The sequence below is a fragment of the Crinia signifera genome, chromosome 4 (genome assembly GCF_055691185.1).
Source record: "Crinia signifera chromosome 4, ASM5569118v1, whole genome shotgun sequence".
Lineage (NCBI taxonomy): Eukaryota > Metazoa > Chordata > Amphibia > Anura > Myobatrachidae > Crinia > Crinia signifera.
Genome location: NC_139220.1, coordinates 320,977,919 through 320,997,046, shown reverse-complemented (window position 1 = coordinate 320,997,046; position 19,128 = coordinate 320,977,919). Strand labels below are relative to the sequence as shown.

Here is a 19,128-nt window from a genome sequence, read left to right as displayed (position 1 = left end):
TTGCCTGTCAGCTTCTGGTGCAAGCCTGAAGTCGGTGTCCTTGCTGTGCATCTGGGATTGTGTTGCAGAGGAGACCAAGTTTCTTCCTGTCCCCTGGTACCCAATCAATGAGGGAGAGAGTGGAGGGGGGATTGGAGGTCCGCACACAACTGGGTCATATCCCTTTAGTAATTTTAGGGATTTTTATGTATCTGGGCTGCCTTTATTGAAAATAATCTGGCGGGGGTGCTATCCGGGCAAAGGTTAGGACAATAGTTTGTAGGGGAAAGAGAAAGATTTGCACAATAGATGCCTACCAAAGGAGAAAGATATTTGAAGAAGAAATTTTTGGTTTGTTACTGTTTTAAAACTTTAACTTTGATTAGTTAATTTGAATAAAAAGAAGAGAGGACACTGTCCTGTGCAAACTTTTAACACATAGGATTGCACAGGATAACCTCCTTCTGCGGCTTGTGAAAATATTTTCAGAGGTTAAAACTTTTTAGACATACATACACACAACATATAATGTAAAGTGCAAATGCACACAAGAAAGAAATAGTGTTTTTAGGGATTAAAAGAGTTTCCCTTGGACAATTTGGCAGTGCTGTGAATATTTATATTTTATAAATCTTTATTTTTCAGCACTATTTGGAGAAATACCCCTATGAGAAGAAAGAATCTAGTATCACTTCTTTGGGATTTGGTCCCCACTTGCAATGGGTTTTGTACCAATAAATGGATTTTAATTTGGTTAGGTATTTACTTTTTAACACACTAAATCCATTCTTTGGTGTGCATCTATTGTGCAAAGCTTTCTCTTTCTCCTACAAACTATTGTCCCCTGGTACTGGCTACTGATGTCCTGACCCAGACCTGTACAGAGATAAGTGTCATTGTACCATCTAGGCATTTGTATTCTCTGCTAATTACAGTATTATCTATGTGCAAACTTATGTGGTGTCTCTCTGGTATTCCCACAAGCTATCCTCAGTGTTATGGTGGGAGCCAGTTCCGTGTTATTACATCTTGCTGCAGAACTGCATGTATAGGTCTAACTGTTGGAGTATTGTGTAATTATTAACATCTTAATGCATTGTTGCATACAGGGTAGTGTGGTGGGAAACTGTATCTTTGCTCCCTACTTCACTATCTTTCTAATTGATCCAGCTAGGGATCATTAGTCAAAACAAGTGTACGTTGGGCTGCTGGAGAATTCCCCTTTGGAGGACAGTTGTGTCACATTATTGTTTTGTTCCATGTTTATGGGTTTTTAGTTAGAAATCGTCTTGTCTGCTCTGGAGGTGGTAGGTACCTTGTTTCCTTGCCAAGTCCAGGTGGCACCGGGGTTGGAGTGTACCTAATTTACTCCTTTGAACGTGGCTATTATTGGTGAAGTCTTAGCTCTGCAGGTGCCTATAGCCTCTGGAGGGATTAACAGAGTTATGGTTGGATAGTGGCCTGTCTGTCCCAGTAACCTCTTGTCTGGAATCCCCTCAGAACCCTAACAGCATCATAGAGCACAAAGAGGCAATCTGTCTTATGAATGTGAGCTATCCTTTTAACATATGTTTTCAAGGCTCTCAAAACATCCAGGGATTCTGGGATATTAGGATGAGCAGTGCTAGTCAGAACCACAATAGGCTGGTTTAGGTGGAACGCCGATACCACCTTCGGCAGGAACTGCTCTCTTGTTCTAAGCTCCGCCCTGTTTTCGTGAAAGGCGAGATGTGGGCTCTTACACGACAATGCTTCTAATTCTGACACCCTCCTAGCAGAGGCTAGGGCCAGAAGCACTACTGTCTTCCACTTGGGGTATTTCAAATCAGTCGTTGCCAGGGGTTCAAACCATGATTTATATCGAAGACATAGAGAGGTCACTCCATGGTGAGTTGGTATGCCAAAGAGCTGCTATTACAAGCTACTGGGGGTAGTAGCTCCCTCAGTCAAAAACATACAAGAAAAAAGAGAAAAATGTAACAGCAATGATCACCGGATTCAAATGGTTAATACATTTTAATATTAATAATGCAATTGCATGAATAAGATAGGATAAAAATGCAGTCAATAAAAAATTGCAATTGCAAATCATGTTTTGTTAAGGTATATTCACCCACTGGTTCCACTTGTTGGCTGCAGGATTTCTGGCTTTTTGAAAAATCTGCAGCCAAAGCAGCGAAACGCATCAAGGCTATCAACTCTGGGATCCACAATTGCTGCTTTTACACCATATAAGCTCTATACAGCATTAATTTGTCAGTCCTCCACCTAACGAGGGATTACCATACACCCTCCCGGGTTTTCCACCTTTGAACCAGCCATTTCCACAGCCAGAAATCCTCCGCACAGACGTATTCCGAGGTAGGGGTTGAGGCTGTCCTCCTGTGGCTACAAAAGGAACAGAGGGGTGTGCTATCCCCCAGAGGCAAAACTAGGAACAGAGGAACCTGAATCCGACTGTACACAATATCCATTGGGCCCAATAGGAATGGACATTTGCATCAGAGCCAACCTTTAGCCACCAAGTGGAACCAGTGGGTGAATATACCTTAACAAAACAAGATTTGTAATTTACATTTTTATTGATTGTAGTTTTATCCTATCTTGAATCTGGTGATCAGCGCTGTTACATGTTCTCTTTTTTCTTGTTCAAACCACGATGAGTGCAGAAAATTCAATACCATGTCCAGTTCCCAGGGTGCCATAGGAGGCACAATGGGAGGCTGAATATGGAGAGCAACTTTAATAAATGTTTGTACTTTAGGCATGACTGCCAAACTTTTCTGGAAGGAAACAGACAAGGCCGAAATCTGAACCTTTAACGATCCCAGACGTAGGCCCAAATCCAGACCTGTCTGCAAGAACTGCAGGAAACGTTCCAGCTTAAAAACAGCATGTAGAAAGGTCTTGTTCTCACACCAGGCAACATATTTCCTCCAAAGGCTTTCTAACCTGGGTCATAGTAGATATCACCGAGGCATGCAGGCCCTTCTGGGCTAGAATCTGTCTCTCAACCTCCAAGCCATTAAACAAAGCCACCCTAAGGCCCCTTTTACACACACCGGCAGCCGCCGGGCGGCAAAAGCCGCACGGCCAAGTAGCCCTGCAGCGCACAGAAGTTTACACTGGTCGGGATGGCCACAGCCCGGCAGCCGTTCTTTCCAGTGGTGACAGCCAACTGCAACCAAGCGACCAGGCCGTGACCATTCCGTGTGAATGGACACAATCCTGTCCATTAATAACTACTGTGTACGGCACGGCATTTGGGCGTGCAGGTTTTTTGCCGCCCAGTGTCAGCCAGAGCGTGTGAAGCAGCCCTAAGTCTTGGTAGACGAACGGGCCTTGCTGGAGCAGATTTTTTTCTGAGAAGCAGGTACCATGGATCTTCGATTACCATAGTCTGAAGATCAACATACCACTCCCATCGAGGCCAGTCTGGGGCCACCAGTATCGCCTCCACTCCTTGGCTCCTGATTCTTTTTAGCGCCCTTGCGATTAAGGGAATCGGAGGGAACAGGAATACCAGTCAGTACGACCAACTCGCTGTCAGGGCAGCCACTGCTTGAAGATCAACTGAGGAAATCTGTGTGCCAGTTGTCCACTCCCGGGATAAATAGAGATGGAACAGCTCTCAATGGAGCTGCTCCTGGTGATAGAATGTCCGCCACCAATCACCAGAAGGGGGTGCTCGTGCGTCCTGTTCTGGCACGGGACATTTGGCAACCCTGGCTGACAGGCGCTCCATCTCTATGGCTGAGATCACTCTTGCATGCTGTTCTGCCCAGAAGAGAATTTTGGACATTTCCCTCACACACGCTCTGCTCTTCATACCTCCCTGATGGTTTATGTAGGCAACTGTCATTGCGTTGGCTGACTGGACCTGCACAGCTTGACACTGTAGTAGTGGATAGACTTGCAACAGAGCTTTGAACATGGCTCAAAGCTCTGTTGATGTGTAATCTATCTTCCCATGAGGCCCAATTTCCTTGGAACTGAACCCACTGCGTCATTGCACCCTAGCCCATTAGACTGGCGACCTTCCTGAGAAAGATCCAGTTTTGAATCCCAAAACTCTAGCCCACCATCAGGTTGGGAAACTGAAGCCATCAATGGAGTTACAACCATGTCTGGGGGGACAGACATATTATCTTGTGCATGTGAAGGTGAGACCCGGACCACTTGCTCAAGATGAACAGTTGAAAAGTTCTGGAATGGAACCTTCCATATTGAACAGCCTCGATTGAGGCCACCAACTTGCTCAGTAATCTGATGCACATATGGACTGATATTCAATACAAATATTAAGTATCACCCCAATGTATCAAAGGGGACTGATATTCGGCTCAGAGTACTTCCTTTACCAACAGTTGAAGTGCCACCACTTTGTCCACAGGAACATCTTTTGTTCCCCTGTGTCTAGGATCATGCCCAGGAACTGAAGACGCTGGCATGGTACCAACGAGGACTTTGGAAGATTCAGAATCCAACTTGCATAGCGAGATTGATCACTTGCACCAACCTCTCCTCCAACTTAGCCTCTAATAGGAGGCCATCCAGATACGGGACAATGTTGATCCCCTCGTTTCTGAGCAGGAACATCTTTACCGTCATCACCTTTGTGAATATACACAGAGCCATGGATAGACGGAAGGGCATGGTCTGGAACTGGCAGTGTTTAACTTATACATGTCTGTCTGAATGCGCTAATCTTAAACTACTGTACAAATTTTTGTGCCATTTTCCCTATTATGTACTGCAGTTCTCAGGGAAGGTTTAGTTATATTAACAATCGCACTATCCCGTATGGAAGCCGAACAGGTACTTCTGTAGTTTCACGGCGCCACCGCGCGCACAGTCTGTAACAGAAACTTGGCAGCCTGCCAGAGGCTCTGTTTCACTGTGCGCGTGCCGCTCTAGCTCTGTCTGACTGAGCTTGTGCCGCTCTAGCTGTACGTAAACAGCGTAGCGGCCAGCCAGCAGCAGCGCTGCCCAGGCGCCGACAGGTCAATGTCACTGTGGCACTTGTAGTTCCACAGTGAAATAGGCAGCGCCTGGGCACCGCTGACAACGGGGGTATGTTAAAGTGGACACCCCGGCACAGCGATGCCGGGGCTTCTAAACTGTACGCGAGATTCAGACGCAACTGCGTCTGAATCTCGAGTCACATAGATAGCCGCTAAGAAGCCGGAAAGCCTGGATTCAGACGTGGCCCTAGGGGAACACTATTGAAACCCACCCTCAGTGCCACTAGTGGACGCCACAGCTGTGGACCGTGTAAATCCCACTATCCACGCCCACCCAAAGCGTGGCGAGCGCAGCGAGCCCAGCAAGGGGCGGCGGTACGCGTCCTACGACCTTTTCTTACCCCCACTATCCACGTCGGCGTGGAGTTGAGAATAGATTAGTGTGGCGAGCGCAGCGAGCCCGAAGCATGGCGAGGGGACGCGGATACCTTCACAGCTATCCGCGTCCCCTCGCAGGCTTCACAGGTGTCAGCGTCCGCTCGCCACGCTTCGGGCTCGGTGCGTGGTGAGCGGACGCTGACACCTGTGAAGCCCGCGAGGGGACGCGGATAGCTGTGAAGGCATCCGCGTCCCCTCGCCACGCTTCGGGCTCGGTGGCTCGCCACACTAATCTATTCTCAACTCCACGCCGACGTGGATAGTGGGGGTATGAAAAGGTCGTAGGACGCATACCGCCGCCGCTCGCCACGCTTCGGGTGGGCGTGGATAGTGGGATTTACACGGTCCACAGCTGTGGTGTCCACTAGTGGCACTGAGGGTAGGTTTCAATAGTGTTCCCCTAGGGCCACCTAAACTTCTTAGCGGCTATCTATGTGACTCGAGATTCAGACGCAGTTGGTCTGAATCTCGCGTACAGTTTAGAAGCCCCGGCATCGCTGTGCCGGGGTGTCCACTTTAACATACCCCCATTGTCAGCGGTGCCCATGCGCTGCCTATTTCACGGTGGAACTACAAGTGCCACAGTGACATTGACCTGTCAGCGCCTGGGCAGCGCTGCTGCTGCTGGCCGGCCGCTACGCTGTTTACGTACAGCTAGAGCGGCACAAGCTCAGTCAGACAGAGCTAGAGCGGCACGCGCACAGTGAAACAGAGCCTCTGGCAGGCTGCCAAGTTTCTGTTACAGACTGTGCGCGCGGTGGCGCCGTGAAACTACAGAAGAACCGCCGAACAATAATGATGTTAGTGATCAGAGCTCAGTCTCCGGGAAGGGAAGCGGTGCTGCTGCTGTGATAGAGCCGGGAGAGAAGAGAGAAGGGAGCTGGGAGCAGCTGATTGGCTGGTGTGGGTCAAGTAGCGCGGTGGTGTCTCTGGCTGTGGCTGGCTGAGCGCTCAGGTGTCGGTAGGAGCAGTATTAGTCGGGATGCAGAGCAGACAGTGAGGGGAAGTGGTCTGGACAGAGGAGCGTTATTAGAAAACATGTACACGTATGAAGCAGTGGCAGAGCACCACTCCCGGATAATTGGATAGTTCCTGGCATATCCTTTACCGCAGCTGATTGATACTGGACATAGTGTATAACACGGTCATTCACTGCTGTACTGATCAGTGCCCAATATGATAAGATAATGTTATAGTCACCTTATCCTCCCGTATCACTGGCTGGCAGCAGTGTCCCACGTACACCGGAGGGGAGAGGAGGATCCGGTTATATTTCTGCCTCCAGTTACAGAGATCATACAGCAAGTCACGGCAATACGGATTCTGCACCTGAGTATAAGGAGCACATGGTTATACATAGTTACATAGTTACATAGTAGGTAAGGCTGAAAAAAGACTTGCGTCCATCTAGTTCAACCTGGTATAGATATCCATTGCTGATTTGGTAGGTTCTGGTATTTTACAGACAAATTATATTTCTTATTTGTACCCATGGATGTTTTTCTCCAGTAAATGTTTGTCCAACTTTGCCTTGAACGCATTTAATGAGCCAGCCGTTACCACCTCTCTGGGAAGAGAGTTCCAGAGTTTGACTGTTCTGACTGTAAAGAAATTCTTTCTACTAGCTGAATTAAATCTTTTTTCTTCTAATCTATACTCATGCCCTCGCGTCCTAGATTCCTTTCTAGTAGAAAAGAGGGTGCGTGACAGTTCCTTATATTGGCCCTTGATATACTTGTACATGTTGAGCATGTCCCCCCTTAAACGTCTCTTTTCTAATGTAAATAGTCCCAAATTGCTTAATCTCTCCCCGTAGCTTAAATTCTCCATTCCCCTAATAAGCTTTGTTGCTCGCCTTTGGACTTTTTCTAATTCTATGATGTCCTTTTTATAGTGTGGGGCCCAGAACTGCACTCCGTACTCGAGGTGAGGTCTCACCAATGCTTTATATAGTGGCATAATTACCCTCGAGTCCCTAGTTTCCATTCCCCTCTTAATACATGCCAGAATTTTGTTGGCCTTTTTTTTAGCTACATTACAATGGGCTCTACATCCTAGTTTGCTGTCTATTTGGACTCCTAGATCCATTTCAAGTATGGAATTACCCGGTTCCTCTCCGCTAAGGTTGTAACTTGCACACTGGTTGTGTCTCCCAAGGTGCATAACCTTACATTTATCTACATTGAACCTCATCTTCCATTTTTTTGCCCACTCATCTAGAATTGCAAGATCATTTTGAAGCATGGTGACATCTTCTGATGATTTGATGACTTTGCTAAGTTTTGTATCGTCCGCAAAGATGGATACATTGCTGAGTAACCCTATCCCAATATCGTTAATAAAAATGTTAAACAAAATGGGCCCCAAAACCGAACCCTGGGGCACTCCACTTAGTACCGGTATTATATCTGATACGGCACCATTCACAACCACTCTATGTTCTCTATTACATAGCCAATTCCCTACCCATCTGCAGATATTTTCACCCAATCCTAGGTTCTCCATTTTATTAATCAATCTCTTGTGTGGGACAGTATCAAATGCTTTAGCGAAATCTAGGAAAATCACATCTACAGCATTTCCATTATCGAGGTTTTTGCTAACCTTTTCATAGAACCCTAGTAGATTAGTTTGGCATGAACGATTTTTCACGAACCCATGTTGGTTAGCACTGAGTAGACTGTGATGATCTAAATATTTCTGGATACCATCCCTTAAAAATCCTTCAAATAGTTTACCCACAATTGATGTTAAACTATACGCACATGTGTAGTCAGCAGAGCGCACATGCCTGGCAGCATTGTAGGGTCTGACGTAACAGACAATTCTACTGATGGGTCAGACTCCTTGGATCACTGACTAGGAGATTGAAGAAGTCATCAGGCTGATGGTCAGCAATATGGAGTCGCGTCCCCATGCTGAGATGATCAGGACTCACCTCAAGGTCAGGACCCACAGTTTGAGAAACGCTGGCTTATATTATATGGGTAGAGATGGAAAACTAGGAGGAGTTTTAGCTCTAAACTGAATATAAATAACCCCATAAACTATGCGATATGGGCCAATTCCATCCATTACGACTAATCGGGTGAGAAATCGGCCAAAATTGGATGTGTATGACATGTCATTGGGTCCGGTGCGTGTCCATGTGCGTATTGGGGGAGATCGGACCTGCATGTAGGTCTGACCTCTGACTCGGATCTCCCTCCCATCCGCGGGGCACAGGGGCCGCATTCGATACATCACATATGAAAGGACCGCATACAATGTATCGCATGTGATCCTGCCCCACAGGATGGTCCCAGGTGGTTTGCAGGGGGATCAGATGGCCATACACAGCCCTGATACATCGCAGTAGTGTATGGCCAGCATAATTATATCAAACATTTCCAATGGAACAATTTAGCAACAGTCTCATTAAGGCCACAGGGGAGACAGTATTAAGCTTATTTATCCATTTAGCTTCTTTTTGCAAGAGTAACCTCCCACTGGGTGGGTGTATTAAAATACATCGCCGCCCCACCGCAGAGATGCTAGCGCATATGTACTAACATGATCGACTAGCATCGCAATGCGGTGACGGAGACCCCCGCGATAACAGGGATGTGGTGTGCTCCGTCACATCCCTGGGTACCTCCTCCTCCACCTGCGGCTGGTAGGACCTCCGGCTGCATTGCTAGGGGGAGGAGGATGTTACCTTCTGGGTCCAAGGCCAGGCTTTAGCCTAGGAAGGTATGCCAGGGGGGTCAGAAACTGTGGTGGGGGTCGGTGGAGGTCCTGTGTGCGGAAGCACTATGTAATCCCCGTTACTAGATACATACATGTGGTGCACACTAAACATATAAAATTACCCGGTTCCTTTATTAATAAATGTTTCTCCACATCTGTCAAAATTAGAAACCTCAGTATGTACCGGAGCGTCTGTAATATTTCTCCCCTCATATAACATTGGAGTAATGAGCGCTCAGAGATTCCTCTCACATCAGGACCACTGGCCAGATTCTCTCAGCAGTCGTAGTTAGTCTCTGTGTGACCGTTGTGTAGTTATTTATCCATATTACCGATGTCTCGCTCTTATTTGCCGGGGCTGTCGTACTCCTCGTGGGTTCCCCCCACACTTCTATCTTAGCTTGCTGTATTGCTGTATATGAACATCCTCTTTGGAGAAATGTAATCATCATTTGATCCATTTGTCTGAGCTTCTCCTCTGGGTCACTGCAGATTCGGTGGAGTCATAGATACTGGGAGAGAGAGGAAGCCCTTTCTTTAAGGATTGAGGGTGGTGACTAGAGGCCAATAGTATGGCACACATACACTAGGGCAATTCACGTGTGATTTGGGGCCCCATTTATCAAATAATATTTGTGGCTAAATGCCAGAAAATACCCGTTTTCGGGGGTTAGCCACAAATATTAAGTATCACCCCAATGTATGAAAGGGGGACCGCAGCAGGAATCTCCGATCGCTGCTGCGATCCCCCTGCAGCGCCGCCGGACGCATCCCTCACATTGGGCACCCCGGCTTTGCATCCCTTGGCTATCGCCATTCTGGAATGGTGATAGCCCATGGCTACGGGATCGCACTGCCGAGCAGGGCAGTGCGGTCAGAGGAGTCGGCGGGGGTCAACGCATAACCGCGCATGCGCAGACCCCCCCCCCCAGCTTCCGGGTCAGCACTTTACAGGGATGGGCTCCTTTTGGAGCTCTGTCCCTGTAGTCAGGGATAATACATCCCTGTGATGTGTCCGCATTTTACAATGTGATCCTGGCCGGTAATATTCCGCCCAGATCCCATTGTAAATGCGATCATGATAAATGGGCCCCTTGGTCACTTTTCATGTGATTGCGGTGATATAATACATGAAACGCGTCCAAATCAAATGTGACTGACATCAGGGGGGAAATTTACTAAGAATACAAATACAATATTTCGTATTTGTCTTATTAATACAAATGACTACGACTGCATATGGCTGTTTCCGCAGTATGCAAATTCGTGTTCCGGAGGGGAATTTATGTAACCCTCCGATGGCGTAATGATTCGTATTAGCGCTGTATATACGGTCAGATGTGTAAAAATAATTGGTAAAATAAATAAATAACCCCGGAGCACCGGACCATGGAGCACCGGACTCCAGACCCTGGAGGCCCAGACCCAGGAGCACCGGACCATGGAGCACCGGACCATGGAGCACCGGACCATGGAGCACCGGACCCCAGACCCAGGGACCTACCGACGGGCTCAAGATAGGTAAGTATCAGTATGTGTGGGCTTTGGATGTGGTGTGTGTTTATTTTACTATTTTTCATACTGTGGAACTACAAGACCCAGCGGGCCCTTTAATGCCCCGCATGTTGGGACTTGTGGTTCTCCAAGTCCCTGCTTGCGGGGGAGGCTTGTTGGGACTCATAGTTCCACAGTATTAGACAATACTTTATTCTATTTTTTACACTGAATCAGCCCGGTGAGCACCACTCCAGGGTCACTGGGGACAGCACCAGGCTTCAGCCTGGTGAGGTAAGTCCTGGAGGGGGGGACCCCTTTATTGGGGGGGTCCCCAATCCCCCAGGACCCCTGGCCAGGCTGACTGGTCAGTAGGGTGATGTTTTGGACCGCGGGACCCTATATAATAAGTGGCCCCCGGCTGTGGCATTACCCTGCTGGCTGGTTTGGCCAGCGGCTGGTTCATAAAATACGTTGGACCCCTACTCATTTTGTCCCCCGTATTTTGTGAACCAGCCCCGGACCTGGAGCATGGGGCTGGTTTAAAAAAAAAAAAAAAAAAACACGGGGAACCCCTATTTGCCGGGTTTCCTGATTTTTTTAATACCAGCCCTGGCTCTTTCAGCCTGGTGCGGGTTACGGCTGTGGGGGGGGGACCCCACTCGTTTTTTTTTTTCAGTTTTTAAGTAAATGCCAAAAATACGTATACACCCCCAAAAATTGTATTTTCGTACGAAAATACGATTTTTTTCACTAGTTCAGCTTAGTAAATTCCTCCCCAGGTCCGATGCGATGTGCAGTCCCATGTGCATCTCATCGGGGGGCCTGAAGATCGCACAGGCTGCAGGTAAGATCAGCCGCATCGCCAGCCAGGCAGACTTGGCTGAGATCGTATACAATGCATCATATACAAAATGACTGCATACGGTATGTGGTCCTGCTGCCGGGGAGGTTCCTGGGCAGCTCAAGAGGGGATCACAGGTGACTTCTCATCTTGGAGTAGTCACTCTAATGTATGGGCATCTTCATTTTCAATTTACAGTATAAACTTCTCCTAGCTTTGTATCTCTACATGCATAGTATAAGCCAATCAGTGTGCTCCTAAGATTATTATTGATTATGAAGTTACCATGGTGATGGATACGCTCATCAGAAACTGCGGCCTCTGTGGACAGATGGGTCTAACAATTAAGAAAACAGTGGATAAGCTCCAGACTTGGGGAGGTATAAACCTCACCTGTAGTAGAAGCTATAAATAGGAGCATAAAGCAGAGAAGAACAATATAACTGCGCACGGGGAGAGGTAAAATACCTTATTGGAAACTTATTACATAAAAATATTATGTTGCCTATTATGTTACACTCACACACATTACACATCGGAAATACAAACATAATCCTAATATATATATATAATGAATATTACCACTCTCAGGCAGCATACCTCCCAGCTGTCCCGCTTATCGCGGGAACGTCCCTTTTTTTGTCCCGCGGGGGGGGGGGGGGGGCAGTTGGGAGTACCCCCACTGTGGTCCGTGAATAGATGAGGTGCACATGCTCACAGCGTCAGTGGCGTAAGTTCGTCCCAGTTGCCCGGAGGTAAGATAAATATTGGTGCCCCCAGCACACACACCATCTTATATAAATATATGTATGCATGTGTGTATGGTATGGATATTATGTTTAGATTAAAGAGAGTGGGACATCTATGGTCCTGCTAGGAGGGGGAGTCAGCCACAGAAGTGATATCAACGGCTTTCAATTAACTGATTTAAACTCACATGGGAAGAGAGGTGCCCACCTGGGAGCAGGAGACCGGCGGCAGATGACTCCATTGCCTCCCAGAGTTCTGCCTCTGCACAGCATCTATTCTTGCAGCCAGAGGGGCTGGGGGCATAGCCAGCAGCTTACGGAGCTGCTGAGCATGCACCGCACAGCGGTGAAAATGGGGCGTGGCCTTGCATCAGCATCACGGGAACAGGTCACGCCCCCTTTTCAGTAGCCACACCTCCAAAAAACGGCACACATGCGAGCAGTCCCCGGGTTCCTTTCTATGAATGTTGGGAGGTATGAGTCAGCACCTATTACAGAGCTGTTAGGATATTAGTCAGCCAATAATATTCCTATAAGGAGTTAGTGTCCATCTCTGGTCAGTATATTAGTGTTCTGCAGCGTCTGCTGTAACCCCATCTAGTTGTTACTAGCACTCAGCCCTGCAATGAGATATATATACACTAGGTGGTTCATCGCGCCCTACGGGTGCTCTTCACACCGGCGTAAGGGGCTGCGCCCCCTTAATTTGTGAACGTTTGTATTGTGAGAAATATGGTTAGAATTGTATGTAAGATGCCTGTATTGCAGCTTGAGTTATAGGTGAAATGTGTTAAATAGAGAGCATATGATGTGGAAGGGGGTGTATTGTTTTGTTTAATTAAAAAGCGGTTACAGAGAAAGATGTACACTGATAGCGTGGAGGGTACAGTGACATTTGTGGGTGTGTGTGGGGGGGGGCTGTGTGTGCGTGTTGTTGAGGTGTGTGTGTGTGCAATAGTATAGTAGGGTGTTTTTGAGTCAGCGGCTCCCCACTGGCGGAGGTCACGACACAGGAAAACAGGAGGCTGGGTAGTGATAGGGGTGTGTGGGCATACGGGGGACTAAAGAGGAGGGTGGGGGACACTGTACAGCTTCTGCCAGTGGATGAGGGTCCAGCGTGGCAGCACAGGAGTACAGGACGGTGGCCCTGAGGCAGTGTCTCCTCCTACTGGGCATGATAGGGGTATGTGGGCAACACAGCGTCAGCGACTCCCCAGTGGTGGAAGTTACGGTTCAGGAGAGTAGGAAGCTGGGTAGTGATAGGGGTGTGTGGGTATGAGGGGGACTAAAGATGACTAAAGAGGAGGGTGGGGACACTTTGCAGCTTCTGCCAGTAGGTGAGGGTCCAGCGTGGCACCACAGGAGTACAGGATGGTGCCCCTGAGTCAGTAACTCCTCTTACTGGGGGGAGTTAGGGTGCATGAGAGAAGGAGGCTGGGCTATGAGGCATGATAGGGGTATGTGGGCAACACAGCACCAGCAACTCCCCAGTGGTTGAAGTTACGGTTCAGGAGAGCAGGAAGCTGGGTAGTGATAGGGGTGTGTGGGCATACGGGGGACTAAAGAGGAGGCTGGGGGACAGACGCCATCGATGGTTGGCATTGATGGCGATTTTGCACCCTGCCATCGATAGTAGTAACATATTACTTGGATAACCATTGATTGTTGTAGCTATCGATGGTCATCCATTATATCTGACTGAAAAGGCTGTGGGTCAATCAGAACTTGGTGGCGGGACTTCCGGGTGTGGGGGGCGGAGCTTTGCTCCGTGTCCCGGGGGCAGTGGTCCGCAAATCCCAGGGAAGGGGGGGGTCGCCGGGGGCTCTGGGAATCACGGGAGGTTTTAAAAAATTTGAACCTTGATCGGTTCTCCTTTGCCATCGATGTAGGGAAACCATCTGGTCCTCCCACATCGATGGAAAAGTATTCAACATCGGCCACAAACCATTGATTATTTGAAATCATTGATGGTCGATGGGCATCCCTGGAACTGGAGGAGGGTGGGGGACAGTATGCAGCTCCCGGCAGTGGGTGACCGTCTCCTCCCACTGGGAGGGAGTGAGCGTGCATGAGAGCAGGAGGCTGTATAATAGTGGTATGTGGGCAAGACATTAATAAAAGTTGTGGTGCTGGTGCAGAGGACCGTGGGGACACTTCTGGCAGTATTGGAACCTGCAGTACGGTAGCCAGGGCCAGATTTCCCACCTAGGGGCGGCACCTGCTTGTGACGGTACAGGATCCCCCATTCTCACGGGGGTACGTGAAATGCGTGACCGGGGTCGCGGTGGTCCGCTGGGGGGTGGAATTGCTGGAAGGGGGTCAGGGGGGGTCTGCAAATTGCGGGAGAGGTGTGCGGGGATCCGCGATTAGCGGGAGGGGGCGGAGGTCCGCAAATCATGGGAAGGGGCACAGGGGGGGCTTGAATCGCGGGAAGGGAGGTCCGCAAATTGCGGGAGGGGGGTTGTCGGGTCAGTGAATTGTGGGAGGGGGGGTCCGTGAATCGCGGGGGGGGGGGGGGGGGGCGCTGGAGGTGCCGTGAATCAAGGGAGGAGGGGGCGCAGGGGGGGTGGCGTGGGGGTCCGTGAATCGCAGGAGGGGACATGAATCACGGGAGGAGGGGGCACGAATCACGGGAGGGGGGACCGCGAATCGCGGGAGGGGGTCCGCAAATCGCGGGGGGGGTCGCGGGGGGCCGGAGAATCGTGGAAGGGGGGTCGCGGGGATCCTGCGAATCGCGGGGGCAGGAGGTGCCGAGAGGGGCCGAAAATCGCGGGAGGGGGGCGCTACGGGGGGTTCCGTGAATCGCGGGAGGCGGCGGGGGTCCGCGAATTGCAGGAGGGTGCCGTGGGGTGCCGTGAATTGCGTGAATCGCAGGAGGGGGGGGTCCACGAATCGAGGGAGGGGGTCTGCAAATTGCGGGAGGGGGGGTGTGAATCACGGGGGGGTTCGCTAATCGCAGGAGGGGGTGCGGGAGGGTGCCGAGGGGGTCCGAAAATTGCGGGAGGGGGCGGGGTCCGCAAATCGCGGGGGGGGGAGCTAGAATCGCGGGAGGGGGCGCGAATCGCAGGAGGGGGTGTTGGAAAATCGCAGGAGGGGGGTGCCGTGAATCGCGGGAGAGGGCAGTGGTCAGCAAATCCCGGGAGGGGGTGGGGGGTTGCCTCGAATTGCGGGAGGGGGATCGCAGGGTTCCGTGGATCACGGGAGGGAACGGGGTCCGCAAATCGCAGGGGGGGCTAGAATCGCTGGAGGGGGCGCGAATTGCGGGAGGGGGTGTCGCAAATCGCAGGAGGGGGGTGCCGTGAATTGCGGAAGGGGGCGGTGGTCCGCAAATCCCGGGAGGGGGTGGGGGGTTGCCTCAAATTGTGGGAGGGGGATCGTGGGGGGGCCTGCGAATCACGGGAGGGAGGGTCACGGGGGTCCCGCGAATCGTGGGAGGGTCCCATGAATCACGGGAGGGGGGGTCCCACGAATCGCGGGAGGGGGGTCGTGGAGGTACGGGGAGGGGGGTGCTGGCAGAGGGGGGTGGGGTGCAGGAGTAATGGTGGATGGTGGCTGTGGAGTAATGGTGGATGGTGGGCGTGTACTGTAGCCCTGGTTGGGCGGGGGGAGGTGATGTCAAGGGGGTGGAACGTTATACACATAAAAACATTATACACATAAAACACTGGTCTTTTCCTTTGGGGGGGGGTTGTGTATCCCGCTGGGCGGGAACGTTATATACACAGGGATGAGTGACAGATCTGGCTAAATATATAAGAGATACTGGTTCCCTTATAGAGAAGCAGTCAGTGTGGTTGATGCTGTTATCGCAAGTTAGTAGAACAGACATATATAACACAGTACTCGGCATGGTCAGACTAATCACATACCTTGCTGGGTATTACAGACCCCTCAGGACCACAGTAATCCGGGTCTCCCAGCTGCTGGCACCTATGTGTAAGTACAGCAGTGTCACCAAATCTGAAATGAAAGACAAGCAACCACAAAGTGAAAAACAAGGCAAAACAAAAATCCTATAAAGCTCCCCCATCAAAAAAGTTACCGGCAAGTTGGAGCCATGTTTCCCTGGGGTGCAGGTGGTGCAAGGACTAGTGCCTATTTATTTATTATCATTAATTTTACTAAAATATGCCTGCTGCACCTCCGGAAACTGTGTTTTCTGCCCGAGTAAAAGGTGAGATTAGTGCAGCAGTCCCCTGTCCTCCCCTCCCTGCTGCTGCTGCACCTCTGATAAGTCTGTGCTCTCAGCCCGAGTACAGGGTGAGATTAGTGCAGCAGTCCCCCGTCCTCCCCCTCCCTGCTGTTGCTGCACCTCTGATAAGTCTGTGTTCTCAGTCCGAGTACAGGGTGAGATTAGTGCAGCAGTCCCCCGTCCTCCCCCTCCCTGCTGCTGCTGCACCTCTGATAAGTCTGTGTTCTCAGCCCCAGTACAGGGTGAGATAAGTGCAGCAGTCCCCGTCCTCCCCCTCCCTGCTGCACCTCTGATAAGTCTGTGTTCTCAGCCCGAGTACAGGGTGAGATTAGTGCAGCAGTCCCCCGTCCTCCCCCTCCCTGCTGCTGCTGCACCTCTGATAAGTCTGTGTTCTCAGCCCGAGTACAGGGTGAGATTAGTGCAGCAGTCCCCTGTCCTCCCCCTCCCTGCTGCACCTCTGATAAGTCTGTGTTCTCAGCCCGAGTGCAGGGTGAGATTAGTGCAGCAGTCCCCCGTCCTCCCCCTCCCTGCTGCTGCACCTCTGATAAGTCTGTGTTCTCAGCCCGAGTACAGGGTGAGATTAGTGCAGCAGTCCCCGTCCTCCCCCTCCCTGCTGCTGCTGCACCTCTGATAAGTCTGTGTTCTCAGCCCGAGTACAGGGTGAGATTAGTGCAGCAGTCCCCGTCCTCCCCCTCCCTGCTGCTGCTGCACCTCTGATAAGTCTGTGTTCTCAGCCTCAGTACAGGGTGAGATTAGTGCAGCAGTCCCCGTCCTCCCCCTCCCTGCTGCTGCTGCACCTCTGATAAGTCTGTGTTCTCAGCCCGAGTACAGGGTGAGATTAGTGCAGCAGTCCCTGTCCTCCCCCTCCCTGCTGCTGCTGCACCTCTGATAAGTCTGTGTTCTCAGCCCAGTACAGGGTGAGATTAGTGCAGCAGTCCCCCGTCCTCCCCCTCCCTGCTGCTGCTGCACCTCTGATAAGTCTGTGTTCTCAGCCTCAGTACAGGGTGAGATTAGTGCAGCAGTCCCCGTCCTCCCCCTCCCTGCTGCTGCTGCACCTCTGATAAGTCTGTGTTCTCAGCCCGAGTACAGGGTGAGATTAGTGCAGCAGTCCCTGTCCTCCCCCTCCCTGCTGCTGCTGCACCTCTGATAAGTCTGTGTTCTCAGCCAGAGTACAGGGTGAGATTAGTGCAGCAGTCCCCCGTCCTCCCCTCCCTGCTGCTGCTGCACCTCTGATAAGTCTGTGTTCTCAGCCCGAGTACATGGTGATATTAGTGCAGCAGTCCCCCGTCCTCCCCTCCCTGCTGCTGCACCTCTGATAAGTCTGTGTTCTCAGCCAGAGTACAGGGTGAGATTAGTGCAGCAGTCCCCCGTCCTCCCCCTCCCTGCTGCTGCACCTCTGATAAGTCTGTGTTCTCAGCCAGAGTACAGGGTGAGATTAGTGCAGCAGTCCCCCGTCCTCCCCCTCCCTGCTGCTGCACCTCTGATAAGTCTGTGTTCTCAGCCCGAGTACAGGGTGAGATTAGTGCAGCAGTCCCCCGTCCTCCCCCTCCCTGCTGCACCTCTGATAAGTCTGTGTTCTCAGCCCGAGTACAGGGTGAGATTATTGCAGCAGTCCCCCGTCCTCCCCCTCCCTGCTGCTGCACCTCTGATAAGTCTGTGTTCTCAGCCCGAGTACATGATGAGATTAGTGCAGCGTCCCCCGTCCTCCCCTCCCTGCTGCACCTCTGATAAGTCTGTGTTCTCAGCCCGAGTACAGGGTCAGATTAGTGCAGCAGTCCCCCGTCCTCCCTCTCCCTGCTGCTGCACCTCTGATAAGTCTGTGTTCTCAGCCTGAGTACAGGGTGAGATTAGTGCAGCAGTCCCCGTCCTCCCCCTCCCTGCTGCACCTCTGATAAGTCTGTGTTCTCAGCCCGAGTACAGATTGAGATTAGTGCAGCAGTCCCCGTCCTCCCCCTCCCTGCTGCTGCTGCACCTCTGATAAGTCTGTGTTCTCAGCCAGAGTACAGGGTGAGATTAGTGCAGCAGTCCCCCGTCCTCCCCCTCCCTGCTGCTGCTGCACCTCTGATAAGTCTGTGTTCTGAGCCCGAGTACAGGGTGAGATTAGTGCAGCAGTCCCCCGTCCTCCCCCTCCCTGCTGCTGCTGCACCTCTGATAAGTCTGTGTTCTCAGCCCGAGTACAGGGTGAGATTAGTGCAGCAGTCCCCGTCCTCCCCCTCCCTGCTGCACCTCTGATAAGTCTGTGCTCTCAGCACGAGTACAGGGTGAGATTAGTGCAGCAGTCCCCCGTCCTCCCCCTCCCTGCTGCTGCTGCACCTCTGATAAGTCTGTGTTCTCAGCCCGAGTACAGGGTCAGATTAGTGCAGCAGTCCCCCGTCCTCCCCCTCCCTGCTGCTGCACCTCTGATAAATCTGTGTTCTCAGCCCGAGTACAGGGTGAGATTAGTGCAGCAGTCCCCGTCCTCCCCCTCCCTGCTGCTGAGGAATGTACAGGAGCACACAGAGCACGGCCAGAGCAGCCCCGGCTTCCGTGTGAGCTAAGTAACTATAAGGAAGCCCAGGGAATGTGGAGGGCTGAGTGGCTGCTGATGTACAGGCTGCTGCAGCACACATACACATACCTGCTTCTATCCGTCACCTGGGTCCCTGCAGATAATAGGCCACACGACACGATACAGCAGCTACAGGAAGCAGTGAGCACTTCCCTGCTACTTACAGACCCGCCCACCCGATCCCTGCACAG

At 51.1% G+C, this 19,128-nt stretch overlaps 1 protein-coding gene and 1 long non-coding RNA gene across 2 annotated transcripts in view; both read right to left on the bottom strand.

Moving 5' to 3' along the window:
* The window catches only part of LOC146073385 (uncharacterized), a 79,624-nt gene that overhangs the window by 15,351 nt on the left and 45,145 nt on the right, over positions 1 to 19,128 (bottom strand). Inside the window, exons 6-8 of the mRNA XM_083180563.1 lie at positions 4,468 to 4,593; positions 2,739 to 2,861; positions 2,263 to 2,367 (exon numbers count right to left, since the gene is read on the bottom strand). Coding sequence (XP_083036689.1) covers positions 2,263 to 2,367; positions 2,739 to 2,861; positions 4,468 to 4,593 — 354 coding nt within the window. The remainder of the gene's footprint in view (positions 1 to 2,262; positions 2,368 to 2,738; positions 2,862 to 4,467; positions 4,594 to 19,128) is intronic.
* Positions 6,594 to 19,068, bottom strand: LOC146075939 (uncharacterized). Its single transcript, XR_014473673.1, has 3 exons — positions 19,007 to 19,068; positions 16,067 to 16,157; positions 6,594 to 6,710 (listed from the first exon to the last, which is right to left on the bottom strand). It is a non-coding gene; the product is annotated as an uncharacterized LOC146075939 (long non-coding RNA).